Source organism: Neoarius graeffei, chromosome 21 (genome assembly GCF_027579695.1).
Source record: "Neoarius graeffei isolate fNeoGra1 chromosome 21, fNeoGra1.pri, whole genome shotgun sequence".
Lineage (NCBI taxonomy): Eukaryota > Metazoa > Chordata > Actinopteri > Siluriformes > Ariidae > Neoarius > Neoarius graeffei.
Genome location: NC_083589.1, coordinates 24838901 through 24851715, shown reverse-complemented (window position 1 = coordinate 24851715; position 12815 = coordinate 24838901). Strand labels below are relative to the sequence as shown.

At 43.5% G+C, this 12815-nt stretch overlaps 1 protein-coding gene across 3 annotated transcripts in view; it reads left to right on the top strand.

The window, feature by feature from the left end:
- Window positions 1-12815, top strand: part of ptpro (protein tyrosine phosphatase receptor type O) — a 258318-nt gene that overhangs the window by 184234 nt on the left and 61269 nt on the right. For all 3 annotated transcript variants that reach the window (XM_060902876.1, XM_060902875.1, XM_060902874.1), the window contains exons 14-16: window positions 1749-1887; window positions 2864-2984; window positions 7318-7386. In XM_060902876.1, the coding sequence (XP_060758859.1) occupies window positions 1749-1887; window positions 2864-2984; window positions 7318-7386 (329 nt within the window). The remainder of the gene's footprint in view (window positions 1-1748; window positions 1888-2863; window positions 2985-7317; window positions 7387-12815) is intronic.

Genomic DNA, 12815 nt, shown 5'->3' with positions numbered 1-12815 from the left:
TGTCTGTGTCTGTGTCAGCCCTGTGATGACCCGGCGACTTGTCCAGGGTGTACCCCGCCTTTCGCCCGTAGTCAGCTGGGATAGGCTCCAGCTTGCCTGCGACCCTGTAGAACAGGATAAAGCGGCTACAGATAATGAGATGAGATGAATCTGTTGTAAGACCCGTTGGGACTTGACCTGATGAGATTAAGAGTTGGCAGTGGGAGGGGTTTCCACTCTTCTCATTGAATGGAACGGAATTTTTTACCCTTCTCATTGAATGCCCCTCACACTGCCAACCCTTTATCCCAAAACAATAGGACAGACATTTTTTGATGGCCAGTCAATTGTCCAAATCAGTGGAGCAGATTTAAGTTTTTGTGCTTGATCCATTCCTAAGACTGAACAGAATCGACTCAAGTGACCAAAACGGTTCGACAGAATGGGTAAGGTCATGTTTTGTCACACATTCCAACACAGCTCTAAAACTGCTTTTTACATCATCTTCCTTTATCTGTTATTTTTTAAAGCACAGTCATGACATACAGACTACAGAGATGTTGTAGCTGAACTTGCGCTGAATACAAAAAAGTCATATGACATTGAAAATACTGCTTAGATTTGTTGAAACTGACAACAAAATGAGAGCATACCAAAATCATTAGAGTGCCAGAAAATACCCTCAGACCCCAGAGGATTTTTTTTTACAACTATTAGCGGCGTGTTGTTGTTTTTTTCACTTGTTTTATTTTGAAATAGTTTTGATTGCTTAAACGTTTTTGGATGGGAAAAAACACCAACATTTTCAGTTCCCTTAAATTGTAATCTGCTTTATTTTTTCTGAACTTACCGTCTCCTTTCAATTTAACATGTAAGCATTCCATGAAGATTACTCACACTCTATATGGGCAAAGGTTTGTGCACTTTTGATTATTACAACCGTAAACCATTAGAGATTTAGTCTCACTGTGTTTGCTGTTATAATAATCTCCACACTCTCTTCTCTTCTGGAAAGGCTTTCCACTAGATTCTGGAGCATGGCTGTGTGGATTTGTGATCATTCAGCTACAGGAGCGTTAGTGAGATCAGGCACTGGTGTTGGATGAGGAGGTCTGGGGTTCAGTCGGTGCTCCGGTTCATCCCAAAGGTGTTCAGTGGGGTTGAGTTCAGTCAGGGTTCTGTACAGGACACTTGAGTTCTTGTGTTCCATCGTTGGCACACCATGTCTTCATGGAGCTCGCTTTGTGTACAGGATCATAGTGATGCTGGAGCAGGTTCGGGTCTCTTAGTTCCAGCGAAGGGAAATTGTAATGCTACAGGATACAAAGACATTCTGTCCAATTGTGTGCTTCGAACTTTGTGGCAGTGTTTTGGAGAAAAAACACAAATGGGTGTGATGATCAGGCGTCTGCATACTTTTGGCCGTTATTCTCTTACTTGCGCTCACATCACAAACCACAGTATTATAATTATAATGATCAGTATTGCTATAACATGTAAATCAGCCAACGTGCTTTGCTGAGCAGTGAACATGAAGGTTCGTGTAGTGATGGAGAGTCACACTGAAGCGCTCTGTGGTTGTGCACTGGAGCACAAACACTTCGCAAGAATCCCATCATCGAGGCAGAAGTGAAACTGTGCTGGTTTAACTAAAATGAGCTGTCAGCAAAAAATTACTTCACTTTTCTAGTTTGACTGAAAATAAAGAGAAACAAGCACCAAACACAGACTGGGGATTGAAGGGTTAATAGTGTTTGTGGTGTCTCCAGGCTGCTGAGCCCCAGACTGCACACTCCCACGTCTTAACGGTGAACAACCTGCAGGCCTCCAGCTCGTACAACTGCAGTGTGATCAGTTACAGCTACAGCACTCCCAGCGAACCTGCCTACATCACCATCAGCACTCTGGGTAACTACGCCTCTTTCCCTTCTTTCTCCTCCTCCTCTTCCTTCTCCTCCTTTTTCTCCTTCTCTTCCTACTTCTCCACCTTCTCATCTTCCTTCTCCTCCTTTTTCTGTTTCTCCCCCGCTCCTTCTCCTCTTCCTTCTCCTCCTGCTCCTCCTCCTTTTTCTCCTTCTCCTCCTACTTCTCGACCTTCTCATCTTCCTTCTCCTCCACCTTTTTCTGTTTCTCCCCCTGCTCCTCTTCCTCGTCCTTTTTCTCCTTCTCTTCCTCCTTTTTCTCCTACCCCTCCTATTTCTCCTCGTCTTTCTCCACCTTCTCTGCCTCCTCCTTCTCCTCCTTTTTCTCTTTCTCCTCCTGCTCCTCCTCCTCTTCCACCTCCTTTTTCTCCCACTACTTCTCCACCTTCTCCTTTCTTTCCTCCTCCTCCTCCTCCTCCTCCTCTTCCTTCTCCTCCTTTTTCTCCTCCTGCTCTTCCTCCTTTTTCTCCTTCTCCTCCTACTTCTCGACCTTCTCATCTTCCTTCTCCTCCACCTTTTTCTGTTTCTCCCCTGCTCCTCTTCCTCCTCCTTTTTCTCGTCCTTTTTCTCCTCCTTTTTCTCCTACCCCTCCTATTTCTCCTCCTCTTTCTCCACCTTCTCTGCCTCCTCCTTCTCTTCCTTTTTCTCTTTCTCCTCCTGCTCCTCCTCCTCTTCCACCTCCTTTTTCTCCTACTACTTCTCCACCTTCTCCTTTCTTTCCTCCTCCTCCTTTTTCTCCTTCTCCTCCTACTTCTCCCCCTTCTCATCCTTTTTCTCTTTCTCCTCCTGCCCCCTTCCTCCTTCTCCTCTTCCTTCTCCTGCTTCTCCTCCTTTTTCTTCTCCTCCTTCTCTTTCTGAGATCTCACTCAATCAAATAAGAAATTAAAATTTACAATAGTGACAGCTTAAATATGACAATACATGTGGGATATGTATGTGTGTGTGTGTGTGTGTGTGTGTAGCTCAGGAGATGAACCCCAGCATAGCTGCTATCTCAGCACTGGCTGTGCTCAGTGTGCTGCTCATCAGCCTGCTGGTGCTCTTTCTACTGGTGTTGCGCAAAAAACACATGCAGATGACCAGGTAAGAGCTCCATGACTACCACTGCAGCACTGCTGTATAACTACAGCACACTTCATCCACACTTCAGAAATCAGGCGCTCTCGACACCTGAGAGCTCATGAAGAAAGGGTTTAATTTAATTCCATGGCAGGACATGATTGACTACTTTAGACTACTGTTGAAATATAAAATTACAATCATATTTTAACCTCCGGGAGCAATAACATAGAGGCTACTATATGTCTTAATTCATTATCTTCTAGTTTTACGTTCGAGCTGAGCTACAAAGTGAGAAAGGACATGGATGCCTTCATGAAATCGTGTTTTATTAGCAGCAAGCTAGCCAGCTAACATTATTGATCATGATTTGACGATGTACACTGCAACCCTGCTATAACGAACTCCTCGGGGGACGTCCAAGTAGTTTCTTATACCAAAAAGTTTGTAATTCTGAAATGGACCCACTTGCCACACCAAACACTCACTCTTAGGTAAAACAAGACCAACTGTGTTTAATTTATATTTACACTTAATTCACTTACATGTTTATGATATAACGGAAATAAGTCTCTCTTAAGTAAAGGAAATAAGTCACACTTGCCATCATTTGCTTGCTGTATTTTCTGTCTTTTCAGCCCTTCATGCTGATTGCAGTTATGGACGAAGTCTCTGAGCTCTTTTTCTTTTACTTTAAAAGTTGAAATTGAATTTTTCTGAATACAATATTCTTTCGACAAATTTGTTGCTTTCTCACCATGCTATAGACGGTTCAGGATATGAAGTTTGTCTTCGATGGTGTCACGCATCGAACCACTATTCACTTTTACGCGCGCAGCACCATGAGGACTAATTACCATGCACCTGTTCCATATTAGAGCACAATCACAGCGCTTATAAGGACTCTCACTACACACAGACTTTGTGAAGTGTACACGCTGTACCTTCTGTCTCATATCACCCAGCCTTTCGCAGCACTGTGTTGATATTATTCTGGTTTCCGATTCTGTTTTGTGCCTTACTTGGCCATTGCCGGTTTCTTCACTCTGATTTTTGATCACTTATTTGGATCGGTTTGCCACCATTTTTAAATAAAACTCTTTCAGGGATGACATCCGTATATCACCTGCATTTTCTGACAGACGGCGAGTCAAGTCAAGTCAAGTTTATTTGTATAGTGCTTTTAACAATAAACATTGTCACAAAGCAGCTTTACAGAATTTGAATGACTTTAAACATGAGCTAATTTTATCCCTAATCTATCCCCAATGAGCAAGCCTGTGGCGACGGTGGCAAGGAAAAACTCCCTCAGACGACATGAGGAAGAAACCTCGAGAGGAACCAGACTCAAAAGGGAACCCATCCTCATTTGGGCAACAACATGACTATAACATTAACAGTTTTAACATGAAGACAGTTTCGTTGATGTTATAAACTCTTCATTGATGGAAACTTGAGTGCAAAACTGTTCATGACAACTGCAGTCCTAAAGTTAGCAAGTCAACTGTAGTCCTCAGCCATAAAAGCATTACTGTAAGAGTCCAGAGCGTCTTCCAAGCGCGACCCCCAACTGTCCTCATGGGGCCGTCCTCCACAGGAGCGATGCGATGAGACTCCAACCAGACACAGGGCACCAGGATGGATCAGGCAGGTCCGAGGAGCAGAAGAGGTCAGCATCTCGATCCCGGGATTTGGGGGGGGTGAGACAGAGAGAGAGAGAGAGAGAGAGAGAGAGAAAACACAGGTTGTTAGGTATGCCCAATGTCACCTGAATAAGTAGGAACAGTATACATATTGCACTGAATACAAGCAGGGACTCCGGCAACTAACCATGACAGCATAACTAAAAGGGGAGAGCCAGAAGGTAACACAGGCATGAGGGAGCCCCGGGACATAAAGCAGCAGCCACTACACCATCAACAAACTCGAGTGAGCAAGCGAGTGGGGACTGACAGCATCCATACATCCCAGTTTACCAAAACACTTTGTCTGAGGACCTGTCTCTCATCAGGTTTTGCAGAAACATACAACTGTGTGTCATCAGCATAACAGTGAAAACTAATCCAATGTTTACAAATAATATCACCCAGAGGTAACATAATCTTATCAGAGAGTATGTTTACGAGTAGCCATGACAACGCTTACAGAGTAAAGACTCGAGTAAAACTGCTTTTAGCTCGTAAAATAAAGTCCTTTTAAGGATTTTTTTTTTAATTCAATGATCACCGTTCTCAATAATTGTTAGTGATTGATACCTAAATGATGCTAGTTAAGCCTTTTTTATGGCGCTAACATGTTTTGTTAATTTGACTGTGAATTTGATTACTTATTGTTTGTCTCCAGTGGGAAGAGGAACACATGGCTCAGTGAGGGTTTTTTGTTTTGTTTTTATTATGAGATTAAATTATGAGATTAAAAATCACAAATTTACAAGAATTTTTTTTTAGAAATTTTGAGATTAAAAATCACAATTTAAAAGGAAAAAATTTCAGGAATTCTGAGAATAAAAATCACAAATTTACAAGAAAAAAAATCAGAAATTCTGAGAATAAAAAGACAAATTTGTAAGAAAAAACTCACAAATTTCCAAAAAAAATCAGAAATTCTGAGAATAAAAGTCACATATTTACAAGAAAAAAAAACTCAAAAGGTCTGAGATTAAAAATCACAAATTTACAGGAAAAAAATCAAAAATTCTGATATTAAAAATCACAAATTTACAAGAAAAAAATTAGTAAATCCTGAGAATAAAGTCACAAATTTGCAAAAAAAACCCAAATTCCAAGATTAAACGTCACAAATTTACAAAAAAAATTCAGAAATTCTAAGAATAAAAGTCACAAATTTACAAGAAAAAAATTTCAGAAATTCTGAGATTAAAAACCATAAATTTACAAGAAGAAATACAGGAATTATGAGATTAAAAATCACAAATTTACAATAATTTTTTTTAGAAATTCTGAGATTAAAAATCACAATTTAAAGGGAAAAAAGTTCAGAAATTCTGAGATTAAAAATCGCAAATTAAAAGAAAAAAATTCAGAAATTCTGAGAATACAAGTCACAAATTTACAAGAAAAAAATCCAGAAGTTCTATGAATAAAAGTCAAATTTATAAGAAAACTTTTCACAAATTATGAGATTAAAAATCACAAATTCACAAGAAAAAATTCAGAAATTGAGATTAAAAATCACAAATTTACAAGAAAAAAATCAGAAATTCTGAGATTAAAATTAAACGTGCATTTACACAAAAAAGATCAGAAATTCTGAGATTAAAAAGTCACATATTTGGGATTAAAAAAACTTGGAAAATTAGTCAGGTTTTTTTGTTGAGGAACCAAATCGCTTCACTTTGCCATGTTGGATCAACGTCATCACACCACAGACTCCAGAGCTGAGCCGAGAGTTTTAGAAATTCAGTCTTTCCTCCTCAGTCGCACAACATAACATAATAAAGCACTAAGAGTTTTTCCTCCTACAGTTCTCAGAATGCACTGCAGTCAGGAAGCTGGGAAGCATGAGAGTTTTTTTTTTCTCTCACAAACTTATGATTTTATAATCTCAGAGAATTTATGAGTTTTTTTCATAAATTTTCGACTTTAATCTTGGAAATTCTGAGATTTTTCTCGGAGTATTACCCCCTCCCTCACATCTGTTTTTTTTTTGTTGTTGTTGTTTGTTTGTCTGTTTTTAACCTACACTGCTCCGAATACAGTCATGCAGTTTAAAGTTTTTTGACTAATTTAATTTCACCTCCTTTCAACGACCTGTTGTCACCTTAATGGATGCCCATCAACATCTCTATCATCATCTCTCTCAATCAACATCTCTATCATCATCCCTGTCTATCATCATCTTTATCATTATCTCTCTCTATCATTATCTCTATCTATTGAGTGCTGCAGCTGGCATTAGTACATAATCATACTTTGCGCACTTCTGGGAATTACACCCGAGTGTGTGTGTGTTTGCCGCCAGTGCCACATTAAAAGTACTGTTGAGGACAGTGGGTAATATTCTCACTCTGTCCCACAGCAGTGAAAAAAATGGCCTTTGTTGTCATTTCTCAAGCTCAGAACAGTCAGTGTCACTGTGTATGAGGTCACCTGTATTTGTTGCCTGTAAAGTTGTACACAGGTTTTTGTGGCGTACAGACTACAGTATAACTACAGTATTAATAACCTGGTGTTTAGGTTCGCTGTAGGTATTTAAAGTATGTCGACCTGTTGTAGTGTGTTTGCGTATTTTAAAAAGGTGATGTGAATAAAAGTCTTGCTCAGGATTAATTTGATTCACAGCTGATTGTTCAGGCCGTGTTTCACACTGATTTATTATTGGTTTTATTTCATTACAGGGAGTGTGGGGCAGAAACCTTCGTCAACTTCGCCTCTTTTGAGCGTGATGGGAAACTTCCTTACAACTGGTAGGAGTTCTGAAGTATTTTCTGAACTTTTCAGTACAATTCACAAATTCAGTCTGTAAGGGCTAGAAACAAGAGACAGCAGTAGGAACAGACACAGATACACACACACACACACACACACACACACACACACACACACAGCATGTACAGGATTTTAATCTGATCCTTCACTTTAAATGCATGAACATTTATTTACAGGGGACACCTGGAGTCAGTCTTTAAAAGTCCTGAGCCTTAGAGCTCTCTCAGAAAACATGGGAATAAGAGTTTCTTCCTAAAATATATTTATAACCACAGTGAGGCTGAATGCTCGAATCTGATTGGTCAGAATGCGTGGATGAGTTTTGTATAACAGCGTGGTTCGGATTGTAGTTCCAGTAGTTAATGCGCTCGTACTAATACTTTATTGTTTCTATAGTAACAGCTCGTACACAAGGACATACACAGCGGGCGCTCCATATAATCTCAGACTAATAATAAAGCGATTTAATAAACATTATTCAGCAAAGTTGAAAGTGGTAGAGGAGTTTACACTTTCCAGTTTCTCTGTAAAATGACCAGCTGCCTGTTTTGAAACAGAGAGAGAGTGAGAGACAGACAGAGATGTATAGAGAAGGGGGACAGAGAGAGAGAGAGACAGAGAGGGGGACAGAGAGAGAGACAGAGAGGGGGAACAGAGAATGAGAGAGACAGACAGAGAGGGACAGAGAGAGAGAGACAAAGGGGGGACAGAGAGAGAGACAGAGGAGGACAAAGAGAGAGGGGGGCACAGAGAGAGAGACACACACAGAGGGGGACAGAGAGAGAGACAGAGAGTGAGGGGGGAACAGAGAGAGAGACAGACAGAGGGACAGAGAGTGAGAGACAGAGAGAGAGACAGAGGGGGGACAGAGAGAGAGAGAGACACACACACACACAGAGGGGGACAGAGAGAGAGAGAGAGACAGGGGGACAGAGAGAGAGAAGGTGGTGATGAGAGAGAGAGGGGGACAGAGAGAGAGAGAGAAGGTGGCGATGAGAGAGAAGGTGGTGATGAGAGAGAGAGGGGGACAGAGAGAGAGAAGGTGGTGATGAGAGAGAAGGTGGTGATGAGAGAGAGAGAGGGACAGAGAGAGAGAGAAGGTGGTGATGAGAGAGAGAGAGAGAGAGAAGATGGTGATGAGAGAGAGAGAGAGAGAGAGAGAGAGAGAAGGTGGTGATGATGAGAGAGAGAGAAGGTGGTGATGAGAGAGAGAGAAGGTGGTGATGAGAGAGAGAGAGAAGGTGGTGATGATGAGAGAGAGAGAAGGTGGTGATGATGAGAGAGAGAGAAGGTGGTGATGAGAGAGAGAGAAGGTGGTGATGATGAGAGAGAGAGAGAAGGTGGTGATGAGAGAGAGAGAAGGTGGTGATGATGAGAGAGAGAGAAGGTGGTGATGAGAGAGAGAGAAGGTGGTGATGATGAGAGAGAGAGAAGGTGGTGATGAGAGAGAGAGAGAAGGTGGTGATGAGAGAGAGAGAAGGTGGTGATGAGAGAGAGAGAAGGTGGTGATGATGAGAGTGATAGAAGGTGGTGATGATGAGAGAGAGATAGAAGGTGGTGATGATGAGAGAGAGATAGAAGGTGGTGATGATGAGAGAGAGAGAAGGTGGTGATGAGAGAGAGAGAGAGAAGGTGGTGATGAGAGAGAGAGAGAGAAGGTGGTGATGATGAGAGAGAGAGAGAGAGAGAAGGTGGTGATGATGAGAGAGAGAGAAGGTGGTGATGATGAGAGAGAGAGAAGGTGGTGATGAGAGAGAGAGAAGGTGGTGATGATGAGAGAGAGAGAAGATGGTGATGAGAGAGAGAGAAGATGGTGATGATGAGAGAGAGAGAAGGTGGTGATGATGAGAGAGAGAGAAGGTGGTGATGAGAGAGAGAGAAGGTGGTGATGATGAGAGAGAGAGAAGGTGGTGATGAGAGAGAGAGAAGGTGGTGATGATGAGAGAGAGAGAAGGTGGTGATGATGAGAGAGAGAGAAGGTGGTGATGATGAGAGAGAGAGAAGGTGGTGATGATGAGAGAGAGAGAAGGTGGTGATGATGAGAGAGAGAAGGTGGTGATGATGAGAGAGAGAGAAGGTGGTGATGAGAGAGAGAGAAGGTGGTGATGATGAGAGAGAGAGAGAAGGTGGTGATGAGAGAGAGAGAGAAGGTGGTGATGATGAGAGAGAGAGAGAAGGTGGTGATGAGAGAGAGAGAGAGAGAGAGAGAGAGAAGGTGGTGATGAGAGAGAGAGAAGGTGGTGATGAGAGAGAGAGAAGGTGGTGATGAGAGAGAGAGAAGGTGGTGATGAGAGAGAGAGAAGGTGGTGATGATGAGAGTGATAGAAGGTGGTGATGATGAGAGAGAGATAGAAGGTGGTGATGATGAGAGAGAGAGAAGGTGGTGATAATGAGAGAGAGAGAAGGTGGTGATGAGAGTGATAGAAGGTGGTGGTGATGAGAGAGAGAGAGAAGGTGGTGATGAGAGTGATAGAAGGTGGTGATGATGAGAGAGAGAGAAGGTGGTGATGATGAGAGAGAGAAGGTGGTGATGATGAGAGAGAGAAGGTGGTGATGAGAGAGAGAGAGAAGGTGGTGATGAGAGAGAGAGAGAAGGTGGTGATGATGAGAGAGAGAGAAGATGGTGATGATGAGAGAGAGAGAAGGTGGTGATGATGAGAGAGAGAGAAGGTGGTGATGATGAGAGAGAGAAGGTGGTGATGATGAGAGAGAGAGAAGGTGGTGATGATGAGAGTGATAGAAGGTGGTGATGATGAGAGAGAGAAGGTGGTGATGAGAGAGAGAAGGTGGTGATGATGAGAGTGATAGAAGGTGGTGATGATGAGAGAGAGAGAAGGTGGTGATGAGAGAGAGAAGGTGGTGATGATGAGAGAGAGAGAAGATGGTGATGATGAGAGAGAGAGAAGGTGGTGATGATGAGAGAGAGAGAAGGTGGTGATGATGAGAGTGATAGAAGGTGGTGATGATGAGAGAGAGAAGGTGGTGATGATGAGAGAGAGAAGGTGGTGATGAGAGAGAGAAGATGGTGATGATGAGAGAGAGAGAAGATGGTGATGATGAGAGAGAGAGAAGGTGGTGATGATGAGAGAGAGAAGGTGGTGATGATGAGAGAGAGAGAAGGTGGTGATGATGAGAGAGAGAGAAGGTGGTGATGATGAGAGAGAGAAGGTGGTGATGAGAGAGAGGAAGGTGGTGATGAGAGAGAGAGAGAAGGTGGTGATGATGAGAGAGAGAGAAGGTGGTGATGATGAGAGAGAGAGAAGGTGGTGATGATGAGAGAGAGAAGGTGATGATGAGAGAGAGAGAAGGTGGTGATGAGAGACAGAGAAGGTGGTGATGATGAGAGAGAGAGAAGGTGATGAGAGAGAGAGAGAGAGAGAGAGAGAAGGTGGTGATGAGAGAGAGAGAAGGTGGTGATGAGAGAGAGATAGAAGGTGGTGATGATGAGAGAGAGAGAAGTGGTGATGATGAGAGAGAGAGAAGGTGGTGATATGAGAGAGAGAGAAGGTGGTGATGAGAGTGATAGAAGGTGGTGATGATGAGAGAGAGAGAGAAGGTGGTGATGAGAGTGATAGAAGGTGGTGATGATGAGAGAGAGAAGGTGGTGATGATGAGAGAGAGAAGGTGGTGATGAGAGAGAGAGAAGGTGGTGATGAGAGAGAGAGAGAAGGTGGTGATGAGAGAGAGAGAGAAGGTGGTGATGAGAGTGATAGAAGGTGGTGATGATGAGAGAGAGAAGGTGGTGATGATGAGAGAGAGAAGGTGGTGATGAGAGAGAGAGAAGGTGGTGATGAGAGAGAGAGAGAAGGTGGTGATGAGAGAGAGAGAGAAGGTGGTGATGAGAGAGAGAGAAGGTGGTGATGAGAGAGAGAGAAGGTGGTGATGAGAGAGAGAGAAGGTGGTGATGATGAGAGTGATAGAAGGTGGTGATGATGAGAGAGAGATAGAAGGTGGTGATGATGAGAGAGAGATAGAAGGTGGTGATGATGAGAGAGAGAGAAGGTGGTGATGATGAGAGAGAGAGAAGGTGGTGATGAGAGAGAGAGAGAGAAGGTGGTGATGAGAGAGAGAGAGAAGGTGGTGATGAGAGAGAGAGAAGGTGGTGATGATGAGAGAGAGAAGGTGGTGATGATGAGAGAGAGAAGGTGGTGATGATGAGAGAGAGAAGTGGTGATGAGAGAGAGAGAGAAGGTGGTGATGAGAGAGAGAGAGAAGGTGGTGATGAGAGAGAGAGAAGGTGGTGATGAGAGAGAGAGAAGGTGGTGATGAGAGAGAGAGAAGGTGGTGATGATGAGAGTGATAGAAGGTGGTGATGATGAGAGAGAGATAGAAGGTGGTGATGATGAGAGAGAGATAGAAGGTGGTGATGATGAGAGAGAGAGAAGGTGGTGATGATGAGAGAGAGAGAAGGTGGTGATGAGAGAGAGAGAGAGAAGGTGGTGATGATGAGAGAGAGAGAGAAGGTGGTGATGATGAGAGAGAGAAGGTGGTGATGATGAGAGAGAGAAGGTGGTGATGAGAGAGAGAGAAGGTGGTGATGATGAGAGAGAGAGAAGTTGGTGATGAGAGAGAGAGAAGAAGGTGATGATGAGAGAGAGAGAAGGTGGTGATGATGAGAGAGAGAGAAGGTGGGTGATGAGAGAGAGAGAAGGTGGTGATGATGAGAGAGAGAGAAGGTGGTGATGAGAGAGAGAAGTTGGTGATGATGAGAGAGAGAGAAGGTGGTGATGATGAGAGAGAGAGAAGGTGGTGATGATGAGAGAGAGAGAAGGTGGTGATGATGAGAGAGAGAGAAGGTGGTGATGATGAGTGAGAGATAGGTGGTGATGATGAGAGAGAGAGAAGGTGGTGATGAGAGAGAGAGAAGGTGGTGATGATGAGAGAGAAGAGATGGTGGTGATGAGAGAGAGAGAAGTGGTGATATGAGGAGAGGGTGAGAGGAGAAGAGAGAGATAGAGAGAGAGAGAGGTGTGAGAGAGAGAAGGTGGTGATGAGAGAGAGAGAAGGTGGTGATGTCGAGAGAGAGAAGGTGTGTGATGAGAGAGAGAGAGAAGGTGGTGATGATGAGAGAGAGAGAAGGTGGTGAGGATGAGAGAGAGATAGGTGGTGAGATAGAGAGGTGATGAGAGAGAGAGAGAGAGAGATGAGTGAGAGAAGGTGAGAGAGAGAGAGAAGGTGGTGATGAGAGAGAGAGAAGGTGGTGTGAGGTGAGGCAGATGAAGGGGGGATAGAACAAACCCCCGGGGGTGGAGGAGTGTGAGAGAGTGACACGGCGGGGTGGAGTGTGTGTAGGGGGGGTGGTGAGGGAGAGTTAGGGGGGGGGTGGTGTGTGAGTGAGTGTGGGGGAGGTGAGTGTGTTGGGGGTGGTGGTGTGAGTGTATGGGGGGGTGGTGGTGTGAGAGTAGGG